Here is a 14,888-nt window from a genome sequence, read left to right on the forward strand (position 1 = left end):
CTGATACTGGTTTTTTCTTTACCGAGGATTCCCAGCCTGACGACGGGGAATATTCATGAGCATGTGAATCCATGCCAGACCCATGCTGGAGAACAACAGTTACAGGTAAGTAACTTGTTCCTTACTCTTCCTTTCATCCTTGTGTTTTCTCTTTCCCCCGCCTGGCCCTCTTTCTTCTGTGGTTCGTCCAAAAAAAGTGGCACCCTCAGATGTTGTCGGTTTGGAGTCGGTGCCTCCACCTGTCGCTACATTATCTCGGGGAGTTGGTCTTTTGTCAATTGCGGATTCACAGTCTGTGCTGGAAGAGTTGCCTGAACTCCCTGGTTGTGGTCTCCTCTGTGGTGGAGCTGTATATTTTCTTATAACCTTAGACATACCCTAAACAAAGAGAACAGAGAGTTTGTGCGAAAATGGGAGGCGATTCTTAACAAGTGCTCTTTGGACCTTATCTTGCCGATGACACAAGAAGTCACAAAGAATGTAACACTAAATGCAGAAATAGATGAAATAGAAAAGGAATGGAACAACCTACTGGGCAAAGAAGAATTAGACATAATATTAACAGACATCAACCAGAAGTTGGAATCATACCAAACAGAAATTGAGGCAAAGAAGGTCCGAAAGTTTAGAAGAGATACCTATGACTAACTTAAACGGGGAGGTCTATACATGGATGGAAAAATATACAGCTCCACCACAGAGGAGACCACAACCAGGGAGTTCAGACAACTCTTCCAGCACAGACTCCGAATCCACAAGTGGCAAACGACCAACTCCCCGAGATAATATAGCAACAGGTAGAGGCACCGACTCCAGACGGACAACATCTGAGGGTACCACTTTTTTAGGACGAACCACTGAAGAAAGAGGACCAGGTGGGGGAAGAGGAAACACAAGGATGGAAGGAAGAGTAACCAGACTACAGCAGAAGAAAGTTTAGTAATTAACCTATCATCTAGAATCCTGAATGAAGCGGAAACAGATTTACTACAAAAAGGATTGAGTCGCGTCCCGACACACAGCACATCACTCTTTGAATCAAAAGTGGATCTTTGTTAGGAAACTGAAGCTTGAAGTATTTTTCAACGAACTCGAGCTCACCAGTAGTCAATCAAAAGACGATATACTATGAGTTTAAACGAAAAAGTAATTTCATGCCTCCTATTAGTATTCCATCCATCGAAATCTTTCACAGACATACTCTGAGTGACCTCAAAAAGATCTTGTACAAACACCCTAAATTTAGTAATTTAAAACTAACTGAATTCACCTTGCTAAAGAACCTCTATGGTGATGATAGCATAACAATATGACCATCGGACAAAGGGGGAGCATTGGTGATCATGAACAGTATAGACTACCATAAAGAATGTGAGAGACAGCTGAATGATGCTTCCACTTATGCTAAACTTGAAGGAGATCCGACTGCTGGGATTCTTCACAACCTAGAGAGACTGCTGAACAGGGCAGACAAATTGGGCTGGATATGGCAAGAGACGAGCACTGTAGGGGGGAGGGAGAGACGGGTTCCCTGATGGCATGGAAATCATTAATAGCGGAATTGTTTGGAGCAATACAAGATCGGACAGAATCTACGGGAAGCGAGGCCCCGCCATGTGCGGCAGATACAGAGCGCGAGGAACAAACAGGCTCATGAAGGGGGGGTGGGAGGGTGGGAGCAGTGATTAATATTGATTATTGAACAATTGGATTGTTGTAAATTGCACTGCATATTTGGTTGTATTGTTGTGTGGTTTGATGAAATTTAATAAAAACCTTTTAAAAAATTTAAAAAAAAAGAATTGGGCTGGGTCAATGACTGCACCAAAGCATTCCTGATCAACAAACACCCCAGGATTCCGAAAGTCTATACTTTACCCAAAGTACATAAACATCCAGCTCAACCACCGGGCAGACCAATAGTTTCCGGTATGGATAGCCTATTTATTTATTTGTATAGCGCCGACTGCACGCAGGCATCGGGGCGCTTATATATAAACATAGACAAGACTCATAGGGAGCCCAAAAAAGATGAGACGGGACAAAAATACATAAAGTACTTGTTGCCTAATTCAGGTAGGTCTAGACGGAGGGTTACATGAAAAGCTCAGATTTTTGTTTTTTGCGGACTGCAACCATTGGGAAAGTATATTGATTATTTTCTTCATCCCCTAATACAAAAGACTAGCACATATTTTAAAGACACTACCCATTTTTTGGGGCGTCTCAACAGCACTGGATACATCAAGAACTCTATTTTCTTTACTATAACGTCAAGAGTCTGTACACGTCCATCCCGCAAGATATGGGACTAGAAGCAATTGAATGGTTCTTGCTCAATACAGAAAGGAACGCCATCAAATAATTAATTCTGGTCCTCCTCCAGTTTATATCTGAAAATGTGTACTTTCAATACAGGGATCAGTTCTTTCTGCAAACCTCAAGAACATCTACAGGGGCCGCAATGACCCCCACATATGCCAATTGCTTTATGCATCGTTTCGAGAGAGATTATATTTTGGACCATGGAGTATGGCGTAATTACATAGCCCTTTGGGTCCGTTTCATTGATGACATTTTTGGCATTTGGATAGGCTCATCAGAGAGCCTACAAGACTTTTTCGTATACTTAAACACCATAGACCCAATGATTCAATTTACCAGTGAGAGTTCCAGGACAGAGATACACTTTTTAGATGTATTCATACAGGCGCAACAGGATAAATACTTGACTAACATTTTTCGGAAGGGGACGGACCAAAATAACCTTTTACATCGTCTGAGCTTTCATCAACCAAGTCTAATAAAAAACGTACCTTTCAGCCAGATGATGCGAGTAAAGCGAATTGTCAATGACCCAGTATCATCTTAAAGAAAAATAGAAAATATGGGCAATACATTTTAAGCACGTGGATACAAGACCGAAGAGGTACAGGCTGCAAAAGATCGGATCATAGCACTGACACAGCAAAAAAGTTCGAATGAGGCGACCACATCATTGGTGTACATGTCATGCTACTCTACTCAGAGCAGTCGCATTAAATCCACTATCAACAAGAATTAGCGTATCCTAACCAGTGACTCAAGGGTTGAACATTTGTTCAAAGACAATATGATATTTGCCTATAAGAGGAGTGCAGACTTCAGAGATAGACTAGTCAAAACCAGACCACCAATTACCACCCCTTACATCGAGAAAAGGAACTTTCCCTTGCCTACATTGTAGTAATTGTGGTTTTATAAATAAAGGAGATACAATCAACCGCCCACGAACAGGAGAAAAAATTAAGATCAAGAGTTATGCTACCTGTTATACACCAAAGATAATCTACGCCATTAAGTGCCCATGTGGCATTCATTGTGTAGGGCAATCCAAGTGACAAGGAAAAGTGCGATGGAATGAGCACAGATTGTTTATCAGAACTAAGGACATTAATTCGGCAGTGGCAAGGCATTGGAATGAGAAGAAAAACAACATTAATCAGACATGTTTTCAGGTGGTACAAGTGATAAAACAGCATAATACACATGGAGACCTAAGCAGATGTCTGGATCAGAAAGAGACATACTGGATTGACCGTTTAGATTCCTCTTGCACCAGGGGGAATAAACGAGGAAATTAACTATATGTGTTACTTGTGAACTACTATCATAGGGTATGCACATAAGTAACTAGATGAGCCACAGTAACTAAGACTACCCAAATACTTTGGCTCTTTGAGGCACTTGAAATGACTGATGAATATGGTTTAACATGAGTAATGCGATGAGTTATAGAGACCAAGATTGATCGTAATGGTTTTAACCATAGTAGTGGGTGGTTATCTCCAGACGAGCCCACAAACCTTAAATCCAATGTATGTCAATTGAAATGTGTATCTTAATGGAGAATATAAGACAGCCCAGTATTCAACAACTATTATGACCACAACATAAGATTGAGGACGCTATATACGCTTTATATGCTTGATATGCTTTGAAAAATTGGTATGGATTCTCCTTTATATAGGCAGTAACAACAAAGTAACAACACATACCATGGTAACAGGAACAATGTACAATATTTAAAACAATGCGTAAAATATACAACATGAACAGTCTCCTCCCACAGTGTGTCAACAATAGATATTTGTGATCACAATAGATACTCTGACTTATGATAGATATTTATCATTCAATAGGTTTGAGACACTACAGCAACTCCCTGCGTTACATTTACAGAGACCTGGCATCCCGTAGGCCCTAGCGACAGGGGCCTGCGGGACACGAGGCAATAGCCACGTCATTGCACTCATGCGCGCATGGCGACACGTCGCCTAGCAATGCCAGACCTCGAGGATCATACTAAGGCTCCCGTTTTAATTCGGTGAACGGGGATTACCGTAATTTACTTTTGTTTTACTTTTGTTTTGTTTTATCATCCATGGAGATACTAGACATACGTACAATACTGAGAAATATTACATTCTAGAGCCCGCGGGTGCTAGTAACAGAGATCGACATCAGCCACAACGTCAGCTCACCCAGGGACGCTTGGCATCACGTTGCCAGGCAACTGTATACATTACAGTGCATGGCAAAGGCCGGCTTTTACGAGCGGCGTAACAGACTTGTAGCTGCAGGTAAGCACTCAAACAGAGAGGAAAATATATCAGACACAAGAACTATATGACAAAATAACCAACAATGCTTTATTTTATTCAACACAGCGCCATACTGCTACAGACTACGATCACGCTACGAGGTAGGCTAAATTCCTTTCACCAGCAGCTTAGGGAAGCATGTCCAAGCTTGCCACGCACAACACACTGAGCAAGCATTTATTTTATTTTTTTCACAGAATCATGCAGTTAAGATATACTTAATGTATATAAGATTTTAATCCACATTACCACATGATCAGGTAAAAGGAATTTCGTTAATGTGGATTATTGAACATCATGTTAGTTGTGCAAAGTTAGTAACTTGTAACAATTTTTAATGGACCATTATCTGATTTTCTCCCTTACTGTATGCTACTCAACTATACCCACATACGTTATGTGTCAACTGGTTTTGTGATACCGATACACATTGGTTTATTTTGATCTTGAATCTGGTCTTGATTTTGGTTTTTTGTACTTTTCATTATGCCTTTGACCTTTTGAACAATGATTTCTATTATGTTTTCCACAACATGGTGGTACAATTGTTATGTGGTGCAAAATGATGAATAGTTCCAACTATATACAGTGCCTTAAACCCTGAAGACGGACATAGTCCGAAATGCATTGGCAAACATATGTGATCTATGGATGCACTTTATGCCTTCCGATAAAAAAAATGTTTGTGCAAAATGAACTATATGAGCTTTTTGCTTTAATTTGGAATGAGACTTTAGATATTAACAATTATCAACATAACCTACTGCAACTCCAGTGGAGAGCCCAACGTCAGCACGCCTAGAATTGGATGGGATTCTAATTCTTTCTTTTGCTTGGGAATTAGCCAACCACCACTCCACCGCAGGAATTTCTGTTATTGGAAATGATTACTGTGAAATTATCATTGGGCATTATCGTTGGGCATAAGGAGTTTTTTATTAATGGTGTGACATGGCCAGTGGCCCTAGCTGGTGGGCCCAAATGAAAGATATTGGGGCTACACGTACAGAGGCCAGGGCCGAAAGCCATAGCTAGTAATACCTCAAACTATGCAACATGTTCGGCCGTGGCCACTGACCATGGCTGAAAGCCATGGCTAGCGGGCCCAAAAGAAAACTATTGGTACAACATGTACAGTGCCCACAGCAAAAGGCCATGCATAGTGGGCCCTGAGGAAACTAAGGTATAGCAAAACCTTTGAAATTCTGTGAAAAATCATTTGCTAAGGGAGAGTTGAGGTGATCAGTTTTAATGCAACAAATCCCCTGAAATTCAGCACTCGTATTTCAATCAAGTCCATCTCGGAGAAGAAAATGCATCATACGAACCAAACAGTTATAGATGGTAATGGCCAAGGAAGAAAAATGCAGTTGAAGATAGTAAGGGTACCATGGAAAGAGGAGGGGACGCTTTGTAAGTACCTATGAGGACCACGAAGAGCTTTGTATTTTCAAGCGTTATCAGGGGATCCCCATAGGCATTATCTGGGAAATCCCACGGGAATGGGGGAGAGTGGCAAAAAAAGTAATTTTACACCTGCAGCGTAATGGGCACATGGCAATGGGTCTCTGTGCTGGAGGTCATGGCTAGTGGGCCCCAATGAAACCTACTGGTGCCACATGGCCAGTGGCCGCGGCCGAGACTGGCCATGACCAAGGGCCATGGCAAATGGGCCGCGAACAAACCTATTGATGCAACATGTACAGTGCCCAGGGCTGAAGGCCATGGCGAGTGGGCTCAGAGAAAACCTATTGGTGCAGCATGTACAGTGTCCACGGTCAATGGCTAGTGGGCCCCAAAGAAACCTACTGGTGCAACACATACAGTGGCCACGGCCGAAGGCCATGGCTAGCGGGCCCGAAGAAAGTATAGTATAACAAGCCCTTGAAATTCAGTGAAAAAACTTAAGTTAGGACAGCGTTAAGGTGATCAGAATTAACGCAACAAAACCTCTGAAATTCTGCAATCCCATTTCGAGCAAGTCCACCTTAACTGTGTGCCCCCTGTTGCAGAGCGAATGACCACAATGATGACATCACAGATTAGGGTTGGGGTTAATCTAACAAAAAGTAAAGTGTACAAAGAGTGGGAATAACATTGTTACTGTACAATCACTATATGCAACTAGAAATTCAACCTCGAATTATAAACACTTGCTCCACACCACTACAAATCAAACCTTAGCACTCACTTGAAGTATAAGGCAGGTTACATCAATTTCATACTTATGCGATGCACGCTAATATGACATATGCCTTACAATACAGGCTCTTACAAGATACACTCCTATGATACACTCTTATGATACATGCGACACACACGCTTCTGACGCACCCACTTAGGACACATCCACTGACACCAAAAACTTGTACAACACATAATTTATATGTATATGAAACGTACTGGCGATGTAAATTGTACACATGTACAAACTTTAAAACTTTTATATGCTAGCGCGGTGTCCGGTTAAATGGTCGAAAATAAAAGATCGAATGACCATTTGATCGAAAGTCAAATGGTTGAAAAATAAATGGTCGAATTTTTATATTTATCTATTTATATATTTTTTTCGTTTTTTTTTTGTAAAAAAAAAAATTAATATAGAAAAAGGGGGGTTCGCGGGGGTACCCCCATAAAAAAAACTAAAAAAACAAAGAAAAATCGACCATTTTTTCGACCATTTGACTCTCGATCAAATGGCATTCGATCATTTGGTTTTCGACCAAATGACTGGTAACCTGCTAGCGCGTACCAAACACTCTAACACCTTACACCATAGACTCTCAGGACATGCGCTCTTATTGCACATGCACTTAGAACACACACTATAACACCTAATGGCCCAAGTATAGAAGGCCTAGAAAACTGGCTCTAAATTAATGGACATGTTCTACACAAACTCCACATGTACGTTTATGAAATCTACATTCCGTGCATGTAAATTACTATAGATATTGTGGTGGGCAGGAGGTACGACGTGCACAGCTTGGCATGGCTGAAATACAAGTTTTATTAACGCAAAAGATAATCCCTCAGCTAGCCCTTTTGCTACAATGGGGTTCCCTGTCTACAAAATTAAACACAAAGGTGGTCGTCAAGACGTCTTGCGTAACACAACGCTGTCCTCTTTCCATTGGGAAGGCATCATGAAGTGAACAGGTTCAAGTTTTTGGTCACAAAGTTTATTAACGTACAAGGTAGGCTGGAGTCTAACTTGCCCTATGTTAAGGTGTGATTTCCCTACCTTAAGAAAACTAAGGAGAGTCTGTCTCAGGAACTCCAAATCAAAAGTCTGTCTGTGTCCAAAACCTATACTTGTCCTCACAACTAACTGCATACAATGTGTAGGGATGCCAGCATCAAAATGAATAGTGTTCAAAAGAAAGCTCACTGAGTTTTTTCCAGCTCTTGGCTTGTAATCCGCTTATCCCAAGTTCAAAACATTTCACAAGGAATCAGGGTTCCCTTCCCTGACAGTTCAAAGCTTCCACCTTTTCAAAACAACACAATTCCTTGGGACTGTAGTGGAGGCATGGTATCACAAGTATGACACTGACACAGAAGGTACAATTTGTAAAACCTCTATTAAACCTCTATTAAAGTTTCTGGGTTTGGAAAAACTCCTACTCTGCCCTATAACTAGGATGTGAGTAGTCTCGACCATCAAATAATAAATAAAACAGTCCTAGATGAATCCGTCAAATCAAAATGGCCTATACTAACAAAACCTAATGCTTGCCCTATCTCTTGTACAAAAGTGTATAAAGGAGAATGTGTATGCAAAGGAATACAGTGTTCGACTATAAAAACTAAATGTAGCTCTCCTCCCCACGTTAGACAGCACTGAGTAAGTCGGTCCCCGTAGGCAGGATAACACACTCTGGCTCAGGTTCTTGACACAGAGGTTGTTCAAAACGTGGATCAAGGCCCGCCTGGCCTTCCACATTAAAGTCTCTCTTTCCACCTTTCAAAACACAGTTCAACAAAAAGTTAACTCCGGTCCCCCTCTGTCAGGCTCACACCTCTTAAAGCAAAAGTTCACATCGGGTCCCCTCAGTTGGGCGTAGACCTTTCAAAACAAAAGTTCAATAACACTTGCCGGAGCTCCCTTCCCCAAGATTAATTCTCATTCATTAGGGGTTCCCTTCCCCCAACTTATTACACTTCCAGTCTCCCTCAGTCGGGCTCAGACCATTTCCTGATATCGAAGACTTTTGAAAGTGCGTGGCTTTCTCTACAGACTTCCATAGGATCACTTTCACTCAGTACAATGTTCACCTTTTTACACTCCTCTTTACTCAGGGTTAATTTTGACTACTTGGCTTTTACAGTTCATTCACTTTATCGCTACAAACAGTTCACTTTTCACCGAGGCTTTCGAGTGGGCTACTTCCTTTCGCTGGACCACTCTGTTACTTAGTATTGCTGGTTCCAGAGCTATCCTTACTTCAAAGTTAATTCACAGGTCTGCCTTTCTTCGCGTATCATCCACATGCGTGCACCCTTCACTTATGCAATATAATGTTGCAACTTCAATCTTTCCTTAGCACACACCGGTCTTTCATATTGCTTGCAAACTCACCGGCGGTGTGCGTTTCTTTCTTGTCTTTACAGTCTTTCAATTTACGAGTCAAGATTAGTACTACAGGCTTGGCCTCGCCTCCCCAACTCTGCCTTTCACCCGGGAGGGTTGCTGGCATCCTTGAAATACAAGACAGCCTTCTTGTTTTGGATTTGGCCTACTCCACGTATCTTTCATGGCATTTTGTGGATGCAACGACCTCCCGCAAGGCATTCCTGTTGTCCTCGACCTGTTGCTCTCGTCCCTCAGTCTATCGCTCTGCTCCAGTAGGTTTTCCTTCGCCCCAGAGGTTTTGCTATTACTCATGTTCCACATGGCTCAGAATGTGTCTCTATGTGCTGCCTTATCCGTGTGAGGAGATCTAATTGGTATCAGATGTATGAGGTCAAGTGCCTGAATTTGCCTGACCGGATTCGCGAGACATGTCCAATGCGATATGTAAGGGCTAGCCTCTTTAGTCTCTGTTGCTCTCTTCCACGGCCCAGTGTTTGTGTAGAAAGGGGGGGGGGTTGGGACATCGGAGAATCCTATGAAATAGGATGGGTCATGGGAACGGGAAAAAGGGGAATACTGCGTCTCACCATCGGTCCCCAAGTGATCCTCCCAAACTTGTCCACCCCCAGGGTCTGGATTCAAAGTCGATGGCTGTGCTCTGGCCACCTGAGAGAGAGAGATCCCCAGGGACTAGTAGGTGAGGCACCCTTTGGTCTCTCACAGGACCCTTGCCATCTCTTTTGTTATCAGTATTTTTGACTTCAAAATCACATAAGCGGCTGTTCCAAAATACAAGCTTCTTTATGGAAACCTCAATTTGCTTTTTCCATAAAGGAGGAGGCACTTGGTCTAGGCGCTGTTGTTGGACCACACAGTCCACCCATTACAGGTCACACAACCAATACTCCTTATCAGAGGGACTATCGGTTAGTGGTCTCACAACCCTAGCCTGATGGATAGGGGCTCCCCTCTAGGGAGAAGTGACAAGAGCAAGTGAATTGTCACAATGTGCAAAATACTGAACAATGTGGAACTCCATTGCTTTTGACACAACTCTCGGAAGGGGCATAATTAATCCATCCACTTCATAATCCATTTGTGTGTCTCCGCTCTAGTTCCAATTTGTTGTGCAAACGTCCTACTGTTATGTTTTTATAAGCGATTAAGCGTCAAGTATCACAGTTCCTGGTTACACTCTTATGAATATGACTTACAAGCCGATACTTCTTTTGCAGGAAAGGGAAGTGGAGGCCTAAACCTGGGAAACTTCTTTGCAAGTCACAAGGGTTACAGTCGTAAAGGCTTTGACCGATTAAGCACTGAGGGCAGTGACCAGGAGAAAGATGAAGATGACGGCACAGACTCAGAGGAGGAGTACTCCGCACCACCTCCGCCACCACTGCCAGCAACAGCATCTTCCTCATCATGAGACTGACCTCTGATTTCTACTTTAAGCGATTTTACCAAGAATGCCAGATTATTATTTTTGTTTTCCTTAGCACGTTTAAAGGTTGTGTATTTAACTGTAACTGTACTGGTCTCTGTGGGCTGTACATTGTCATGTTTATTTTCTTTTCTTTGTGGGTGTTTTATCACCAGTGCTGTTGCAGTCTTCATGTGGACATCTAAATCATGAACAGAATCAGCTATGGTTGCAGAGTTGATTTTAAAGTTCAAAGCTAATCATGTAGTTTTATTTTTGGGGGTCGCTTGTATTTTCTTGTGTTAGTAGGCAAGCCCATCCTCTACTTGGACACAGCATTTTCCAATAGCACTTTAGTTGCCAAATTTCATTGTTCTGTTGTGCCTTTCCTGTTCAGCGTTCTTACTGTATAGCCGTACAGCGCTACGTGCCACATGGAAACAAAGCTGCTAAATCTTCTTCTATTTTTTTAAAATCACATTATATTTCATCCAATGAAAGAAGGAAAAATTATCTATTTAAAATGTTTTTTGTTTTGTTGTTTGGGTTTATTTTTGGTTTTGTGATTCTGGGATGTCTAATTTTTAGATGGTGACACTGTTTAGATCACTATTTTCAGAAACGGAATGTACTTTGTGTAATAAAGTGTTCGCAGAGCATTAGTAGCAGCGTACTTTGGCATTTTTACTGATTTTCATGTATATGCAGTTTTTGTAATGATATCATTGAACACTCTGTCTGCAACCCCCCAGAGTTTGCCTTTTGCAATTTTAATTGAAAGATATTTTATTATGAAATTGACCGACTTGATCAATAATAAGAATTTTCATGTGTTGCCACCTTTATATCAAAACCACCCCATCAATAATTTAGCACCAGGGCCTGCCATTGGTATGTTTGTTGCCCAATATAGACAAGTATCAAAAGTCAGTGCCCTAGGTTTGGCATATTGGGCTTCATAGAACCCAACAGAATGCCTTACTGCTGTTGTAAATAGTTTTCATAAATTGGATACAATGTTTTCAAATAGCCCTATCATTCTCCAGCATGGGGTCTGGCATGGATTCACATGCTCATGAATATTCCCCGTCATCAGGCCGGGAATCCTCAGTAAAAAGAAGAAAGCAGTTTTGCCGACCTGACCTCTTGGATCTCGATCTGCTCCAGCAAGCAGTGGGGAAGGTTGCCAACTGTACTAAGGAGGCAATCAGCTGGCTAACATCATTTTTAACAGATAGGAAATCCAAGGTGCACTGGGGAGTTACATTCTCCTACAAAACTGAGATCTTCTGCGGCGTCCTGCAAGGAGCAAGCATATCACTGCTACACTTTAATTTATACCTGCGGTTCCTGTGTTTAGTCCTGGAAAACATTGATGCTTATTTCACCAACTACGCTGACAATACTCAGCTAGTGGTAGAGTTAAGCAGGGATTACGTGAAGGACAGCGACACGGTAACAGCACTATACAACACCATCGAATCCTGGATGGATCTAAATTGGATTTACCTAAATGGCAAGAAAACTGAGCTGATGGTTTTCGGGTCTGACCAAGCCAGGGCCAAACTGACCCCCCATTATGAGTCCTTCCTTATCAAAGACACCCCCATCCATGTAGTGGGTAAGGTAAAGACACTGGGGATGATTTTGGAAGCCTCTATTAGTGCGGATGCCCAAGTCCTATACGTGAGTAAAAACTGCTCTTAGTATCTTAGGCTACTGAGAGCCATTACAAACTTTTTGAGTGAGGAAAACTGTGCCACTATAGCAAGAGCAACCATAATCTTGCGTCTGCATTATGGGAATGCACTTATGTTAGGTGCAAACAAGCAGTGCATTGCCAAATACCAGCAAATCCAGAATAATGCCATCAGGATAGTTAAACAAAAATCTAAGTCTGAGCATATCAGCAGTGCCAGAAGGGAGCTGCATTGGTTAATGATGGAAGACAGAGTACAATTTAAGGCTTTGACATTGGTCCACAAATGCCTCAATGGGAAAGCACCAGCCTATCTCAAATCAAAGATAATCTGTTATGTACCTTGGCGGGCATTGAGATCTGGAGCTTTGGGCCAAAATGTCATCACAAGAGACAAGCGTTCCAATGGCCCCGGTAAAACCTTCCCTACAACCGCGGCAGCTAAATGGAACAAACTACCACTAAACCTGAGACTAGAGTCTAAATACCTGACATTCAGGAAATAACTGAAAACTCATTTGTTTAAGTAAATCCAATACTGACAATTTAGTTAGGCAGACAGTACTCCATGTTTGGTACATCGAAGTGTCTCGTGTATATGTATGTTATCGGGTCTAGTGTCTGTTTGTCACGCCCGATGCTTGCAAGCTTTTGGCGAGGTATAAGCAAATAAATACATTTTAAAAGCTTGAATACTGCCTTTCACCCATTATCCAATCACTTAAGAGCGGGTCATACTGCACCCATCCAATGACGGTTGTCTCCCTGAGTCCCGCCAACGGAGTACACCTTCAGATTTTTACTGCACGTTTTTGTGCAGGGAGTCCTCGAGTTTGCTCTCCACGTTTTTTTTCTATTGAATTTAGTTTTGTCGACGGAAAATAAGCTCTGGTAACAGGACTCCATCGCCTGATCATTTTTGGAGATCTACCTGACGAGATCAAGGGGAAAAGGCCTACCGAGGCCTACTTCGCACCATGTCAGAGGAAGGCAGGAGAAGTCTCTTCAGGCTCTTCTCCCGGTGTGGCTTGCGAAACATCTATTTGGATGACAAGCACACTAGATGTCTCTACTGTCCACATCCCAACCATGAGGACGAGCGACGCGACATCTGCCGAAGTTTATTTGGCCAAAAACGAAGAGGGCCTGCTACCGATGGTTGGTGGCGTGGTTGAAAGGGGACGGGCATGGCCTCTGGGCATGCTCAGACGAAACCCAGATCGAGCCGCTCTCCAGAGCGCTCTCCACCTGATAAGAGATCCAGATAAGGCCAAGTGCCAGGCTGTTTGTCCTGCTAGAGATGCTGCTGATGCGGGTCGTAATTCAGGACGCAAGTGCTCTTCGTCGCCTTGCCCGTCTACGGTGAGCTTGCCAGTGGCCGGCACAAAGTCATCAAAACACAGTGGTTCTTCATGGGAGTGGCACTCTCGAAAGGAACCCTCTTCAAAGCCCTCAGCGACACCCACTGCTACGACTTCATCAGCGACTGCAAAACTGTCAGCGACTGCAAAACCGTCTACGGCCATGTCAACCAGACCTCCGACTGTTGCTTCATTGTCGACAGCAGCGGGCTCATCGACATCAACAGCCACCTCGTCGGCGGCTGCTTCGCCAGCAGCCTCACCATTGACGAGTAAGGAAAAGCCACTGGAATAACCTGCGGCAAGGGTTTCACTGCGGCAGGGGTTTCACTGTCACCAATACCCACAATAACTGCTTTGTTGACCACCACAACCCAGTTAATAAAAGCTCTGCTCGTGTCTATATCCCTGAAGGAAGTGGCTAGACCAGGAGAACAGTACGCAGAGAGTGTAGTCTGTCCTTTGGCCTTTTACACTAGCTCCGACGATCACGAGACACGCCATGAGTGCCTGGGGACAGGAGGCTACAGCCCTGTAGGCATGGATCCGCCAAGGCATACGAGCCCATTCAGGCACACCAGTACTCCTCCAAGTGCCCCTCTGCAAGTTGCTAGGGATGTGTCTCAGGACATCCTCACAGTGCTCAGTTCTCTGGTCTCAGAGATACAGCAGCGGCTACCACCCGTGGTGGGCCCTTCAGGGAGTGATCCTAGCTACAGCCCCACACACTGATACAGCAACTAACACGGACGCTGGCACAACGGACACAGATGAATTTGATGACTTCATCCATGTGTTTGGAGTGGCAGCAGGTAATGATGATACCCCGAGAGCTTCACCTCTGGATGAAGTTTGTTCATTCCATTCCATGATGGCTAGGGCTTCTGCCCTATTTAAACTGGTACCAGAGGAGAAGAGGAAGGAAGATTTCCCCTATCAGAGACGCACCTCAGCTAGGAAGACAATGTTATCTGTCCGGCTGCTGGACGAGGTATGGAAAAAGGGCCTGGCCTTAATGAAGTCCCTGAGTTCCGCACCGGCGAAGTGGGACCAACTAGAGACTAAATATAGGGTGCCAGACTCTGCCCCCAAATACCTCTGCTCTCGGCCATCCCCAGACTCCGTTTCAGCCGCAGCGAGCAAGCGATCAGCAAACCCATCCTCTGTCTATCGTCCTCCAGACCAA

General features: G+C 43.3%; 1 protein-coding gene across 4 annotated transcripts in view; it reads left to right on the forward strand.

The window, feature by feature from the left end:
* The window catches only part of PAM (peptidylglycine alpha-amidating monooxygenase), a 1,287,650-nt gene extending 1,276,346 nt beyond the window's left edge, over positions 1-11,304 (forward strand). For 3 of the 4 annotated variants that reach the window (XM_069625460.1, XM_069625461.1, XM_069625463.1), the window contains one exon: positions 10,455-11,304. In XM_069625460.1, the coding sequence (XP_069481561.1) occupies positions 10,455-10,648 (194 nt within the window). In that variant the 3' untranslated portion in view covers positions 10,649-11,304. The remainder of the gene's footprint in view (positions 1-10,454) is intronic. The other variant, XM_069625462.1, reaches the window with a different exon arrangement.
* The last annotated feature ends 3,584 nt before the right edge of the window (positions 11,305-14,888 follow it).

The sequence above is a fragment of the Ambystoma mexicanum genome, chromosome 6p (assembly GCF_040938575.1).
Source record: "Ambystoma mexicanum isolate Mex_15411 chromosome 6p, UKY_AmexF1_1, whole genome shotgun sequence".
NCBI lineage: Eukaryota > Metazoa > Chordata > Amphibia > Caudata > Ambystomatidae > Ambystoma > Ambystoma mexicanum.